At 35.8% G+C, this 16,972-nt stretch overlaps 1 protein-coding gene across 3 annotated transcripts in view; it reads left to right on the forward strand.

Moving 5' to 3' along the window:
* Positions 1–483: 483 nt before the first annotated feature.
* Positions 484–16,972, forward strand: part of CNGB3 (cyclic nucleotide gated channel subunit beta 3) — a 70,201-nt gene continuing 53,712 nt past the window's right edge. For all 3 annotated transcript variants that reach the window (XM_033005895.2, XM_033005897.2, XM_033005896.2), the window contains exons 1-3: positions 484–605; positions 3,039–3,114; positions 15,836–15,941. In XM_033005895.2, the coding sequence (XP_032861786.2) occupies positions 489–605; positions 3,039–3,114; positions 15,836–15,941 (299 nt within the window). In that variant the 5' untranslated portion in view covers positions 484–488. The remainder of the gene's footprint in view (positions 606–3,038; positions 3,115–15,835; positions 15,942–16,972) is intronic.

Consider the following 16,972-nt stretch of genomic DNA (forward strand, 5'->3'; position numbering starts at 1 on the left):
AAAAAAAAAAAAAATTATAAAGTTCAGAATTGCAAAGAAATTAAACCTCTTGAGATCTCATGTAATCTATTGGGTAGATGGTAATTACTGGTCAATTAATCTTTTTCATTTCCAGGTTAATCTCTAGGTGTTTTTAGGACTTAAAACTTCATTTCTAAATATAAACTAAATGCTTACTTTCCAATACATAAAAGATTATACAGTGATTTATTCTAACCAGAAAGTGCTCACTATGAATTTATGCATGAAAAGTTAAGTCTGTATTTAGTGTAACCATCAAGACTAGCAATAACATAGTTTACAACATAAAACAAAAGTACTAAATGTGAGAAAAAGCCATCACTGAAACAGACTGTGCAAGGCATTTAAGGCATTAATCAGAACTAAACCTGGTTAAGTGTCTAATTGGATTGATTACTGATGGCAAGAAGACATGTTCTATATGTCCGTTAATGGTAAAACAGTTATAAAGGCTTCGGGAGAGTTGAATGGGCAAGATGTTTACAAAAATAAAAGCAGTATTTTCTGGAGCAAAATTATCACCTGAGGAAGCAGATTGCAAGAATGAAGGTGTCTCTGCACAATCCAAGACATCTACTGGACAGGTATAGTCTTTATTGTTTAGTATATACTCAGTAATAATTACCTTCTGCTTAGAAAGTATTTATGTAAGTAAATACCAAAGGTTATATTTTCAAACATACTTACTGCGCATAGTACCAATCTTTATTTAGAAAAAAAAAACACAAAAAAAAATACTTTATCCCCCTCCTCCCTCCTGTATTTTCTTTATGAAGAAAACATAGATTTCTTCCTTTTGCAAGTTGCTTTCCAAATAGGGCTAACCTGAAATAGTACACACTTATGAGAGGTCTTGATCAATATTGCAAACAGAGAATTAGAAATACTGATATGGCTGCTTTTGATGTGTTGATGTGTTCCCCTTCATCTTGTTCACTGCTGGCAGAAAACATCAGTATCTTCTTTCTGAATTTTGGAATCCCATACAGGTATGTATCAGCCTGCTTCCCGGTAACTGTTGGAAAGGCAACTTAATTTTGTAGCTTTTTTAAGAAGTATTTTATTTGGCTTGGTTTTACTATTATAATTCCTGTTTGAGAAATACAGTAAGTCATATTAGTCTACAGTATATATTTTTTATTTAGTAGTTCTTTACTGAAAAGCTAACTCATTCTTTTCATTTTAATTAATAGAATATTTTAAAATGAGACAGAAGGATAGATATTCCTTTACTTGTTACCTTGGAGTTTTTATCTTTTCCCAGTAATATCCTAGAGAGCATTTGGGTTTTTTTCCCCAGTGTCTTCTAACACGTTCATGACAATCAAACATATACAAAGACTCTGACTTAACTTCTGGAAGTGTTGATATACATGTACAAGAGTTCCATAAATTTTACAGTTTTAAGTAAAACTAATAAAAACATAAATGTTTGTAAGACTGAATCATTTCCTAGAACTGATGTTTTTCTGAAGTTCATAGATTTGTAAAACCTCAAGAAGAGGTGCACTTTAATCCAGCCCAACTACAACTCAAATATGATTTTTCATTATTATAAGCGTGCAGAAAACAATTGTTCGATGAACAAGCATATATATACTGCCATACAAAAAAAAAATGGCAAAAATGTCTTTGTTCAACAAAGAAGAAAAATCCTGAGTCTCAGCAGCTGACTTCCGTGCAGCCTCATACCTCACTTAGCAAACTGCTCTAGAAAAAAATATATATTTAGATTTCTCTGGGGACATAGATTATTCTTTTCACCAGAATAATTCCATACATCAGCACAACACTCAGATCCCACTATCAGCCTCCACTATTATAGATACTGTTAAGATGGAGGCAGATGAATGGGTCAAGGTCTAAGACACTTTCTGCCTGCAAGGAGATACCATCTAAAGAGAAAATAAGAAAGACACGTCACGTTAACTGTAGAGCATTATTCTCACATTAATACATTATCAAGAGGAAGCCTGAAACAAGGAAAACAGTCTTTATAACAAAACAACATGCAAGTACATCTGGTATGCACAGAGATTGATTGGGATTTTAATTTTACATATATACATATTAAAAATATCTATTTTATGTATTTATAAATATATATTAGGACTTCAGTGCCAGATACTCCGAATAAAAGCAGACAGGAAAAAATGAATACTTTCACAGAAAAAGACAAACCCCCAAATTAATCTCAGAAACTCAAAAAGAGAGGTGGTCATTCAGTTTGAAGAGGGAGAGGGAAAAAAAGAAGAGTGTGAAAATCTGAAATCTCCTAAAGTCAAATAATTTTCTACATGCTTATACTATCTATTATCTTTCTCTATTAATCAGCATGATAAACACTAGAGAAATTCATTCTGAGATAACAAATGCTTATGGGCTTGATTAGTACTATGCTGCTACAGAGCACTGTGAACACCTAAGACTCCCCATGCACTTCTCACTCCCTCCTCCAAGGGCCATTATGTCAAAGCCAAGATGAACCAAGGTACAGCTATGTGGGGACTTGGTTCACGGATCTAAGCCAGTAATTGTGGGAGGAAGTTAATTTTTTTTGCAGTGAAAGTTGATACTGCCACTGTATTTTGTAAAGATTGAGATCTGTCACTGTGGTAAGGCAGCTCAAAACATATTAGCCCAGCATAAGGTTTAGACAGAAGAATGACTAATTCAGAGATGCAGACTAGCTTGTGAACACATTAGCCTTGACAACATGAAGGAGGCTCTGGGAACATGCAGCGGCAGAACTCCAAGCTAAATAACTGGGTTTGTGCAGCAGATGTGAAGACATCAGGTTTTTTTCATCACCCGAGACATTTTGTGAACCTATCTGGAAAGTCTTGTCCAAGAACACACACAGAACACCCAGGAACAAATCTCAGTGTTTGTCAACATGGTTAATCTAACTCCTAGGAGAATGCTGCAAACATCAAACTGTCCTTATCACTCTCAACAGAAAGCATCTACATTTTCTAATCCTGTTTTGTTTGTTTGTTTGTTTGGGTTTTTTTAAGGGTGAAAATAAAAAAACAGATGAACCACAGAAAGCAGAGGTCAATAAGAAACCAGAATATGTACCAAAGCAGCAAGGTCAGTAATAAGCTATTTATGAGTAGTCAAAGATTATCTGGACAGAATATATGTACACTATATAGGGTTGTAAATAAAATTGTTCTTTCAAATGCTCTGCCAGGTGCTGTTCCAGGGTTTTATTTGTGGAAGAAATTAAGAACTCTGAATTCCCATTAACCTCAAACCAATGATTTGTTACAGCAATACAAGCACTATCCAACAATAACAAAAATCAACAAGCTTTCAAGCACACAGTCCCTTCATGAGCTTGTTCACTTTAATTAGTCCAACAAAATCTATTTCCTCTTACTGTAAGCTGACTTCTTAGAAACCTTATTTTAAAATAAGGAAGATATTAGCTTGAGAAAGAAGGCTGCGTATTTTTAATATATCTTTTGGGTATACTTCTCATATGTATTAAAAAACTACAAAGATGAGAGAGATTTAAATTGAAATTCAAATCTTTTGTTGAACAGCTATTCAAAACTTTTTCAAAAAAAGAAAACAAATCTTTAAAAAAAGCAATGTCATTAAAAATTATTTGCCATCACTATGCAGAAGACATCCAGAAGCACAACACAGGAACATAGAGCTCAGGACACTAATACAAGGTAATTATTTGCCTAAGCAGCTGGTTGCTGAAAACAGTGGCAGCTGACCATGGCTATGCTGCGCCCTCCTCCCCCACCTCCCAGTAGCCAAGCCTGTTTTGCTTATAGCAGAGACAGAATGACTGCTGCAGCAGCAGCCAAAAAAAAGGCTCAGGATGGGTGAAACAGCAGCTACTGGTGGGCCATGTCCCCTCTTCCCTCCCTCACAGCATCACTGATCCAGCCCTTTCTATTTCTATCCTCCAGTATTGGAGAAAAACGTGCTTTTTCTTTGGGGGAACAATTCAGGTTCATTTCAGTGGAGCAGAAAAGAAAAGGCTTAGGAACCTCCAGCTTTCTGTGATGAAGATGATTTAAGGAGAGAGGAGCAACTGGAAAAAGACTACAGGGAAACTTGCATAATCCTTACTTGCACTTTGTGTAATTGTAGCAAGTATCACAATTCTTTTTCTCATACAATGAAAATTTAAACAAAGTCCATTTAATGTAATTATCTTGTTCTGTGGTGGCTGTAGCACTAAATCAAGAGAAAATGAAATATGATATTAATTAACTGGAACAATAAGATAACAATAGAAAAATATAAAATCTGATTTTTCATGGCTTTTTAGCAACATTATATCACAGATGCCATTCTACAACAAAATGAAGTACCATTATTGAAAAGTTTTTTGTTTCCATCCAAAATCTGATCTAATTTTACAGATAATATAATTCATGTATCTGTATTTTAGAACATTAACTACTTTTTTTTTTTTTCCCCCTTCTAAAATATAAAGTAAGCAGTCCTTAGAAGCAACTACGTCATCAATTACTTTAGGAAAATATAACAACATAGTTAGGCTCCATGTTTCTTTGTTTTTTTTTTTAAATCCATAGTTTTCTGGAAGGTGCTTCAAGTCTCATTTTCAAACAGTCACAAGACAGTTTCTCCTTTTGCATATGGGTATTAATGAGTTAGACAGACAACAGCTATACAAGCCAGAGAACATACACAGGCATCACGCCTCAGGAGAAGCTTACAAATTCCAGTACCTCACACAAGTCCTCACCATCCAAGCTGAATAAGGAATTCCATTATCTTTAGGCAGAAAAGGAAGGCTAGTCTCAAGCAGTTCACAGGAAAGTCTAGATAAAGACTTCTGCAAAACTTGGTGAACTGTGTATCAGACCTAAAATCATGTGAAGAGCTGCTAGAAGAAGAAAATAAGAATATCGGTGAGCAAGAAAAGGACAAGAGACCAGAGAAAACATTTCATGGTGTATGTACAATTTTTGAGAGATTTATTAAAAGCACAGGCAGGACTCAACCAACACTAGTTAAGGGAGATCAGTTAAATGAAGAAGTTAAAACTAGTCAGAGAAAAGCCTTTCCAAGATCTCTCATTAGTTTCTCTGGTATAACCAAAATAAAATAGACCAATAAAGCCCCCAGTCATAGTCCCATTTTGCATCTCCATAGTCCTGAAACACAAACCAACAGACTGAATAAACCTTATCTTCATACCTTTTCTTCTCACATGGCCAAAACCACTCATCGCCTTCTCCCTTTCTCCTAACACTTCACATGTCAGCACGATGTTCCCAGCACAGATCAGAACCCAGCAGGAAGCACAACTGGAGCCAGTTTGGTTAAAATGTGGCCACTTACATCACTCAGCAACACCTGGTACTTTTGGCTTCTTTGCTGGCTACTTACTGCCTCATCTCCACCTCCTCAGTTGTCCTTTCTCTTACCAGCTTGCTTTGTGATTAATTCTCTGTATCATTAGTTCACACTGTAATTAATTCTCTGTGCTTAGTCACTTTTTTCCCACAATGGATTTATTTTTTAATTTATTCCCTGTATTTCTTTATGTACTTAACAAAGTGTGATTCATGTAATTACAGGTTCTTCATGATATTGAATCCAATTGATATAGTTTCTTTGCATATTTATCACCTACTATAACTGATTGGCTATACAAATGCTTCACTTGTTTTGCACACTGTTGTTCAATAGCTCTGTTAGTGATTATGCTATTTAGAAGTCCACATCCAGCTTCCACCTGCTAGCTGGTGGCTGCATTATCATTCTCTATTACAATTTCTTTCATCCTCCTAGCAGGTTGTTCCAGTATGATTCTTTCCAACTCATCCATTTTCTTTCCCTTTATCTAAACTCTCTCAGTACCACATTTAAGTACTGATCTTCTGAAGTCTGTCCTCATCTTCTTCTCACTTTTCCCTCACTAGAAATTGGCCTGTTTCCAACATTCTGGCCTTCTTACTTCTACTAAATCAACAAGTGTCTCAAAGACTTTTTTTTTCACATTCACGTGTATATTTATGCAGCTTTTACTAAAGTCCATATTGACATTGTTTTGTTCTTGGTAGGACCTGGGTAAGAAAGCTAAACTAAAATATCATAGGTATTTCCATACATGTTACAATTGCACCTCTGGATCATAAAGTAGACAGAACCTTCCATGTGGGAGATTACCATGTTAATTTTCAGTGATATTTAGTATCTTCAGAGCCTAGATGCTTTGGAAGGAAGTACCCAGAGGATATATAAAAGGTTATATACCTGTCTGCAAATTAAATACAAATGCCATTAGATAGTGCATAAGATTCTGGTGCTTTTGACAGAGTCAGAAAATCTATATCCTAAGTAAGAAACTCAGAGTAAACAAAACAAAACAAAACAAAAACAACTAACCAACTGAATAACCAAACAACCAAAACCAACCAAACAAACAAAAAACCCCCCACAAAATAATCAAGAATTTTAATCAACATCTGTAAGGAACTGATGGCATTGATGCCTTAAACACTCCTTGACACAGAAAGCCTCAAGAACAAGTTGTGGCCTTTGTGATAAGTCTAAGGAATGATGTCCAAGGAAGTGCAGAGTGTATCAAAGGATGCCCGACTTCACTTCCTTGCTGCTGTAGTGTCACTTTCCTTAGATAAACATCAAAGGAAACTATATGTCTGGGCCAAAAAGACTGATAAGCTAAAGGATGGACAACTACCAAAGAAGAAAGACACTGAGGAAGAAAAAAAGGTGGTAGGGAGGGGCAGGACCACCTCATCTCTCATGGAAATGAATTTGTGGAATACCTGTCTCTCTTTGTCTAATATGCTAATCAGCTGATAAGATGAACTTAAAAGGCAGCAGAAAATTTTGTTATGTGTGCACCCGCCACCCAAGGTAACTGGACCAGAGACAACACTGGAACTTGGAGTGGTGAATCAGACTCTCTTTCTGTCCTTTCTTTTTCTTTTCTTTTCTTTTTCTTTTCTTTTCTTTTCTTTTCTTTTCTTTTCTTTTCTTTTCTTTTCTTTTCTTTTCTTTTCTTTTCTTTTCTTTTCTTTTCTTTTCTTTTCTTTTCTTTTCTTTTCTTTTCTTTTCTTTTCTTTTCTTTTCTTTTCTTTTCTTTTCTTTTCTTTTCTTTTCTTTTCTTTTCTTTTCTTTTCTTTTCTTTTCTTTTCTTTTCTTTTCTTTTCTTTTCTTTTCTTTTCTTTTCTTTCCCTTCATCTCTTTCTTATAGATTTATCAATAAGAGATCACATTGTTTACTATCCTTTTCCAAGTTTAAGTTATTTCTACCACAAGTAAAACATTTTAACTGGTCATTTGGTGTTGTTTCACCCTAATTTAACCCAGGGGGATCACAGAACCTTTACGACACCCTGGGCTCCTAGTCTGGGTTGTAACAGCATCTCTGAACATGTAGCACCTCAAAGGAAGGGCTGCTCAAAAGGAACCTCGGTCTATTCCAAACTCTCTCCCAGTGAGTACACTTCTGTTTAGGTACTCCAGGAACATTCACTTTTCTACTACATGTTAACTAAAAAAAGTAAAGCAGCAGAAGCTGCTGATAGCTGCCACCTTTCATATATTAGCCTAGCTGTTTTATCTCCACTCTTTCATAATAAGGGAGTTTAAACCTTTATCTACCACTTTCCAACAGGGTTCCCTAATTACCCACAAAATGTCTAGACTAGAGAGATGTGGGAGAAAATTCTGTTGCCTTCCTAGTTTATGGGCCATCGTGCATAAAAGAATGCAAAAACTTGTGAAGTCTAAGATAGAGTATAGCACAGAGCCTGGAACTAACCTAGAAGTTGCTTGAAACACCAGCCTCATAGGAGGAATGAAGAACTTTGACTTCAGTATGCATTTATATTGCAATATTGTTGAATCTTTAAAAAAAAAAAATGGAAAAAATAATTCTCACAATGAGTATTTGACTCTATTGCAAATAAACAAAGCCCCAAGCCAAGATTTCCTCTTCTCAGAGGGAAGCTTTGATCACTAGCTTCTATATAAAAGATGATCACTCACTCTTCCTGTAAATAGAAATAAAGCAGATATATATATTGAGAGTAACAAAATCCTGTTGCTGTGATATCAGGCTAATTTCTGCTAATTAGGCACCAACTACCTATGTGGACTAAACTGTGTTATATGGTCCTGAGAAGGGGGATTTTAATTAAATGTGAAATTTCACAGCTAAAACCTGTCTTTGGCCTGTTATGAATCTGACTCTTATGCTGCTTTACAAAACCTGCCCCCTAGCACCTCAAAATCCAGGGTTAAATAAGTGGTTTGTATTTCAAAAAATACAAATCAAGTATAACATTTTGATGTAATACACTGCAGCTCAGTGAACCAAACTTGTCAATGCAAAGAGATGTTTAAATAATAATCTTATTCCTTGTCTTCTTCTCCTTTATACTCTTCACTGGCACTCAATCAACAGGCATCTATCATTCCTATAAAATATATTTTTTAAAGATTACCAAGAACTTTAATGTTTAATCAGCTTGCTTCCACTCCTGCTGATGTGAAGTCTTTTAATTCCTTTCAGATCTTTATTTTTCACATCGGTGACAGAGCTAAATATTAGGAAAACAAACCCAGCTTCTTCATACAATCTTTCTTTCTTTACATGGAAAATAAACTCTATAATACTTTTGTTATCTGCTGGACTTGAGGGTTGAGTTGAAATGGACCTACTTACTGGTTGTTTTACTTCAACACCACTGATTTTTGAACTATTTTCCCCTGCACAGAGCATTTGTTTAAAAAAATTTGCTTGGAAACTCACAGAGGTGTATTTTGTAATGTCAGAGCTGAAGCCTCTTCTCTCCTTCATCCATAGGTTTGCTGTGTGTTTAATTTTCTTGATGTCTTTGTGACACTATAGCCATCTTTCAAATATTTATGGACATAACTCAGGAACACCTCTTGGAGGCAAAGACAATCAGGCAAATTATTACCTATATCAGAAGTATCCCAGGAAGTTCGTAGACCAGTTCTCTCATTCCCATTCTACTGCTTCAAATATGAAGTCAGTTTTTACTCCTACTATTTAAGAGAACGTGGTCTCTATGTTGTTTGGCAGACAATAACATTTAAGAGCCTATTTTGAAAGTTTTAATAGTTTGAAAAAAGAGGAAATTACAAAAATCACTGATTTTAAGTGCTTAAAATTATGTTTCTAAGGGATATATTTTGCTGAGATAGATAGCTAAAAAATAGATTATTCAAACATTAGCCACTCTGCCTCTTACTAGCAGGGTGTACCCATGTCTTTATGCAATGTTTCCCATTTCAGACAAGCTGCCTAACCTCAAGTATTTCCATGCACAGTTAAAATTGCCAACATCTTTGTTTGTATACTAACTAAAATAGTTTTATCATATGAGCACAAACACCAAGTTACACGAGGTTTTCAGGCAACAATTAAATATATATATTCAACAAAACAAAGGTAAAGTATTCCTTTATCTTTGGCTTTTTCTCCCCATGACTAATTCTCTTCTGTGTTTCTGCTAAGTATTGAGACGTTGATCAAAACAGTTCAGGTCAATAAAATTTTCAGGACCTTTTCTTTACTGAAGGAATACAAAAGGACAACAATAAATGTTCTTTAAATAAAGATTGCCCACATTAATCCTGGTAATAAACATAAGAAATTCATGTTAAGGTTTACAACTGTATTACACGCATAGCAAGACAATAAACCATGCTTTGTATGACACTATCATAGTGAGATAATATAGGAATTTTTAAGCATCAGTTTATTTTAAAATGCCTACGATTTTATAATAGTAACTAAGAATTTAGCAGTAGAAGGAAGTATTTTACAATATATTTAGTTAACATAAAATACACACTATACTAGATGTTGTGATGGAAATATTTCTTCCACCAAAGAAAAATATACAAGTGAGTCAACATTTTGTAAAACAAAATGTTATGTATTCAAAGTGAAATGAGACTATGTCAGATAATGATCAGGTAGTGCTAAAATTTGCTTTTGTATAGCCAAAAAAAAAAGCAGCTCAGGGAACTCTTTGTTTTTTGTATGAGGACAATAGGTAACTGCTAGTCATTGAAAATTTTACCTTCACATATGCCCAATCTGTCCAGAAAGGGAGGGGAAACATAGATGAGATACAAGATAAGACTTGCTAGTACAAAGCAATGGAACTGGCTGGGAATTCTGGGGAAGAAAGTCTTCCATTTCTGAAGTATAGCAAAGGAAAAGCACTTTTTTCTGTTCTGTACTCAGGAATACATTTAACTGCTACTACCTAGCAGCTGACATTTATTAATATCTTTATCTCTAGAAACTAGTCTTTTATATGACATTTTGTTTCTCTTCATTTTTTTGCAATAAGGATAATACATTTGTGCTGCTGAAGGCTGGTTATTATGGCTATAGAATGTGTATCTGGACATAAGTGATCTAAGAAACAGAACTTTTAAAGCCAGCCTAGTGACTGAGAGATCTGTTTTATCACTTTCTGGAAGAAAGTCCCTTCAGATTGGCTGACTGCTCCCAAGGCATTCCTCCTGATGCTGGATAACCAGTAAGGCTGGTGGTCTTTGCAGCACAAAGTGTTTTATTTTCTGTCCCTAAGCCCCCTGTTGCTGTTTGCATGGACAGAAGCAGGAGTCCGATAGGAGAAAAGAGCCTGATTGCTAGGGAATCTTCTTCCCTTGCTCTGAACATCAGTCTGGCAGCTTAGCACCTCCATGTTGACTTCTGGAGGGAATAAGAGAAAGGATCTGTCCTAGACAAGCCATAGAGGCAGTAATTGCCTTTTGCAAGTCTAGGGCTTTTGAAGAACACCAGAAACAGCAGGAATAGGAATGGGAAGTAGAATAAATGATGTATAAGTGTAAAATTACGGACTTAATCTGCCCCTTCTGTTTGTAAGTACATACTGTATTAGGAAATAACGTTTTATGCTCTACTGGTGGAAGGATCATGATAATATTCATGGCCACAAGATAACACTTATCTCAGTGGATCCATGAGGATTTAGAGTCCTTTGTTGACATTGACTATTGCCAGAAGAGACGTCAGCAACACCTCTATGGGGCTAGACCCATGATAGAGATTTTTGGATCCACCAATCCTTATGTATGTTTAGGATTGAAGGCTTTAGAAAAATCAAAATTATTACGGCAAGAATAACAATTCTGCAGTGCTGTGTCCCATCACTGGCAAATCTACCTATACCAACAGTTTCCTCTGTGGAAAAAGGTCTTTAGGACTAATGCCCACAGTTTTAGGACAGTTTGTACAGTGCTAAATTTTAGAAATATGGCAGTGGAGTTGGTTCTACATGAGCAGGTTTAAACTAAAACCAGCTTTGCCAGCTCTTCCAATGGTATGCTTAGCCTCACAATATTCTGCTTTTTGTGAAGCCTGAACTTCTAGTTTCATGTGATTATTACACAGTTTAAATAAAAAACCCAACATTAAACTTAAAACCCATAAATAAGTACAAAGTATTTCATTTTTTTTCTAGTGAAAAAATGGGAAATACTCTGCTACAGGCTATTCTGCAAGTGTGTGTGTGTGGCAGTAGGAAATCAAGTGAATTTGGAAAGACTGTCAAGGGTCTCTGTCCAAAATTGTGAAGTGAAAACTGAAGATAAAACTGCTTTATGGAAACATGAACGAGGGAGCTGAGCAGCCTCAGAATAAGTTGGATATACTCTTCCAACATGCAGAGATCTTCTGGCTGTTCTAACCTAATCCTGTAATACTGTTCCCATGTTGTTTTACTGGAAGTATAAAAATAGGGGACAAGAATAAACAATGAAGGTTTAACAATACTAACTTCCAGGTGGAAAGTTAGTCAGGTTCATCAACCTGACTAAGATAATACAGGTAAAAGACCGATGTCCTACCAATAGCCTTGTTTTCTTACTTTTTTGCCAGGCCTAATTTGCTTCTGGAAGAACAAAGACCTGTGGAAAATGAGAAAAATATGAAAGACTAAAAGAGGGAAACGAATTGGTCTTATAACCTGTATCTTGTTCCTTGCTCCTTGTTATCCTAGGCAGACCACCGGTATGAAGATGTTTCAGTGAGCCTCTTAATTTAACCAACTACCTTTTTGAGGGATTCTATTAAGTGGTGTTTTGCCTACAGTTGTACTTCCCCAACTGGTTCTTTTCCCTTCCATCTTAAAACAGAACCAGCAACATTTATCCCAACTGAATTTTAAATTATACTATTTTTATGGGGAGGCCGAATGATCCAGAATGCATAGATACCAGTGGCTGCATTCCTCAACTCCCACTACTAATATGTTGGCATCTTTACCAACCTATATTCCAGTATAATGGAATGGAAATTTTAAAAAAGTCAAATCCCGTATTTTGTTGAGTAAGCATAGATCTATCTGTTTTGAAAAATGCTTTAGCTGTTGGTGCCTGGACATAATTCTGTCTCCTTTTTCTCACTCATGATCTCTTTACCATGACCGGACTTATGTAAAGCATAAAAGAGATTTATTTGTTGTCCTGTAAGCCTTGCCATCTACCTGATGGATCATTATTTATTCTAGAAATCAATCTAAATGTTCCCCAAAATGACTACCACATTCTTCTTAAAGGTATTCCTTTGGGGCTGGTCTCATAAGTCAGAGGAGTATGAGCTACATTTAAGCAGTGAAGAGCTACTAGGATTTTTTAAGTGTGACTACACAGACAACCCTCACAATTTCACACAGAAAGAAACAACTTAAACGTGACACACAGCTAGCAGTGGTGCTAAAACATGATATCCTAATCCTAATACAAGTAATCCCTGTGCTGGCCATGAAGGTTTATGAACTCTAAAAAACTGTGGAAGTTTGGAATATTCATGGGATTACAATGTTTTACATCAGTTTGAGTCCAGTCAGCATTTAATGGTTGTTGTGGGTTCAGAACTCAGGTCGAATACCTCGAGAGTATCTGTCAGGCTGAGAAGATGTCTATGAGCAACGAGATGCCTATGTGCAAGCACTATCATTTTTTACTTTGTGGTCTTCCCTTCCCATACATGTATTGTCATTACAGACATGGATTGTCTTATTCAGGAGCCTGTTACTCTAAATAGTGTTTACACTGGCATTTTATTTCAAATGAAGAATGCCCTTCTGAAACAAATCTCTTGATTGTCCCCCACTGCACTCTGTTTTTTCACCAAAAAAACCTCTAGGAATGCATGACTGTATTCTTTACAATAAAACTAAACCAGACAAAGCACTGTGTGAGTCAACCTACTTTACTCCAGATGCTGATTGTCATTCATTTCAGAGGATCACAATAGACTTGGTTTGAAATACAGTTGCCTCAGACAGATACAGCTTGGATGCCAGGCCTTCAGCACCATTTCACTGTTCTGTTTGTTCCTATCAGGTTGTATTCTCTGCTCATATAGATATAACTCAGGTCAGTTACTATAACAAAGAAAATTCCCAAAGTGAGATAATTGCAGAAATGTTCAGATTAGCCTTTCTGTCACTTTTGAGTACATGTTTTTTTGTCTGGAGGAGTCAGGGCAGGGAGAACTGGGAAACTACAAACCATGAATTCAGATAGGAGCAGAAACCACAGCAAGTGCTGAAATTTTTGAATCTTTCATCTACTTTTCTACATCATGTCATGCTGACCACAAAACCACAGGAGAATTGTGTGCCAAGGAAAGCAAGAGTCAGTAGCATCATTTGTGAAGATCCCCTGGGGAAAGTGTTAAATAGAATTTTAACACGTTAAGGTTCAGTATCAAGACCCACAAATTAATCAGTTATAAATAGGTCCAAAACACCTTTATTTTCTGTAACTGCAGCTCCTCTGCAATTTGCTTATAAAGGATGTTTCTGAAATTCCCAGGAAAAATCAATTTTATTTTTCTATGAGAATACATTCACTGTGCTAGAAGTCTGAAACAATTTTAAAATTCCTCCTTCCTAAAAAAAAAAAAAAAAACTATTTTTGACTGGAACTCCCAGAAAAGCATTTTGAACCCCTGTAATCAAATCATAAGAAACTCTTTCATTCTTTCCTTAACCTTCCTGGGGACAGGAATAGCAACAGTCCTCTTTGGAGTCCTCACTTCCCTGAATGTGTGCTAATCTGTACCTTGAAAATTCCCTGGCAGAACCTTCAGGTAAAACGAAACATTACCCAGTGTTATATTTTCAACAGAATTTTCCTCAAGATAGTACTGCAATACTAACTGCTGCAGAAAGGAAACAATAATCTGCATTTTCATTAAGTGGCCAAGATACTGTTATCAATTTAAGCCATAAATCTAAGTGAATGTCAGAGTTTTAAATGGAATTCCTCACAAAAATCTTCCTATCTTACAGGTGATAAGTAATACAAATCTGCAGATTGTCTCTTCATGCTCAACAGTGCTACATTTCTCCAAGGGACTATTTGAAAATTAAGCCCTAAACTCGTTAAGTCAAAACCCAGTTGACCAGCACAGTGGGGAACACGAATTTCTTTGCCTTCTCTTCAGTTCCTTGTCTGACTCTGGCTTGAATATTTCTGGCCCCATTGGTCCTGTAATAAATTATCCATCCAGTAAAAGTCTAAAAAGCAGCTCAAGAAACATTGAGTTGTCCTTAATAGCTAGCTGGGACAAAATATTATCCCAGATCTGAATAAATGGTGGTAGGCAGGTAGTTTGGTTTATCAAGTGCTGTAAACAGACCCGCTGTCCTTCATTAAGTTTTGTTTCAATGTCATTTCAAGCAACCACTTTCCAGCCAAACAGCTTAACAGTTTACTGTTGTAACTGCTTTTACCCCTCTGAAATGAACGTCAACTCTCTAAACATGGAGATTAACTATCAGAAAACTAATCTTACACTATCTATCCAAAATACTCAAGGTTTTATTTTCTTTGAGCTGTCTTGAAATCAAAATACAGAATACACAACAGGCTCCTGATTTATTTGCTATAATGTTTTGCTGCCAAGCTTTTTCCTCAATAGTCATATTACTTAAAGTATTTATGAAGGCTGATCTTGTTCCTCCTTTACACAAAGTGCCAGACTGATGATAGTTTTTGAATAATCTTTCAGCATAAAAAATTAAAATACATAGGACTAATTGTAAAAATTAATCATATAAGGTCACTGAAATGGCAAGACACCACCATTTACATAGAGTTTGTTTCAAACTCTACAGTCTTTCCACTTAAAATCCTTTAAAAAAGTTACCCATAACAGAAATAAAGAAACAGACTAGCCAAAGTTTTCTATATTCACATCCTTATGATATGTTCCAATCGTCTTTTACTCAGCAGTAAACAGGACTGTCATGGCAGCTGAAGCAACAAGAGGTTTAATGCAATTCAAAGACTGGAGTATAAAAAATGTCATTAGCATTTCTATGCTTAAGTGAATAAGCTACTGTTCATAAAAATGTATTTCCTGTATTTGACAAGGCATTTCTGGACAGATCTATCTATCTGTCCTCTACCTATTTTTTTAAAATAAACACAGACCAAAATTCTATCATACTGAATGAGTTCTTGTTACTTACAAATATAGAAGAGCTCTGTATTTTTGAGCTGAGTATAGATGCCTCTAGTTTAAAAAACACAAGTTACATATTCTAAAAGGTACACTCATCATAAATATGTTCTGTACAGCTGGCACTGACATAGATTTATGCAGGAAATTATTCAAAGGTCAAGTCTCAGAATCAGTGTCATGTAGTGTTTGTCCACTGAAGAAATAATGGCAGCCAAGCTGTGATTCCTCCTAAAGTTTTATCGTAATTCTTTAAAAATTGGTATTCAAAAATTAAAACCTTTTTTCTCAATACAGTACCAGGAAAAACACCTGAAGCTTCAAAAACTGAAAAATCAACCAGACCAGCTAAGACAACTCAACAGGAACAGTGCTGGATCAAAGATAGGAAAGAAGATGCTAAGTGAGTAAGTTCAATTTAAAAAACTGAGGGGTTTTTCCTGACATGCTGACTTAACATTTCTACGTGCCTTATTTCATTTCTTTAAAAGTCTCTCCCATCTTGTAAGGATCTGAAGAGCTTTATTTCATTTCTAATGCAACCATACATATGAGGTATTTATTTAGTATGTGCTCTTGATAGTTTGTTGTGTACATCATCCTAAATTTCAGGAATGAGGAAAAGGATTTGTTCAACTACACTTCTATACTAATTCAAACAGTGCTGCTCTTCAATTATTATTACTCTACCTTAGCAGAGGAGTAAGGCCCAGGATGCTGCTCTGAATAGCTGGAATGTTTGTCACATTATTCTAACATAAAAACTTTTTACCCTGTGCATTTTTTTTCTGAGTTATACCACTAAATCACCATTAGTCTGCACAAGCAGAGGATTAGGATTGTCTTTTCCTGAGAATAGGCAAATAAATTAAACAATAATGTTCCTTCAGGGGAAAATCTAGGGTCATTTAACCCCTGGAAAAATCTTAGCTGACTGTCTTGCTAAAATAGAAATAAATACAAAGTCTAGAAAACAATAATCTTGGAAGAATATACATTCATTACAGAATCATAGAATGATTTGGGTTGGAAGAGACCTTAAAGATCACCTAGTTCCAAACCCCCTGTAATGAGCAGGGACATCTTCAACTAAATCAGGGTGGTTAGAGCCCAGTCCAACACAACCTGGAATGTTTCCAAGGATGAAGCATCTACAACTTCTCTGGGAAACAAGTTCCCAGAGCTCACAGTAAAAAGTTCCACCCTCACAGTAAAAAGTGTCTTCCTTATATCTAGTCTAAACCTACCCTTGTTTAGTTTGAAACCATTAAAAACCCTCTTCCTGTTGCAACAGGGTCTGATTAAAAGGTTGTCCCCATCTTTCTTATAAGCTCCCTTTAAGTACTGAAAGGTCACAGAAAGACCTCCCTGGAGCCTTCTTTTCTTGAGGCTGAACAATTCCAACTCTCTCAGTCCTTCCTCATAGCAGAGGTG

The sequence above is a fragment of the Tyto alba genome, unplaced genomic scaffold (genome assembly GCF_018691265.1).
Source record: "Tyto alba isolate M040663 unplaced genomic scaffold, T.alba_DEE_v4.0 Super-Scaffold_9, whole genome shotgun sequence".
NCBI classification, from domain to species: domain Eukaryota; kingdom Metazoa; phylum Chordata; class Aves; order Strigiformes; family Tytonidae; genus Tyto; species Tyto alba.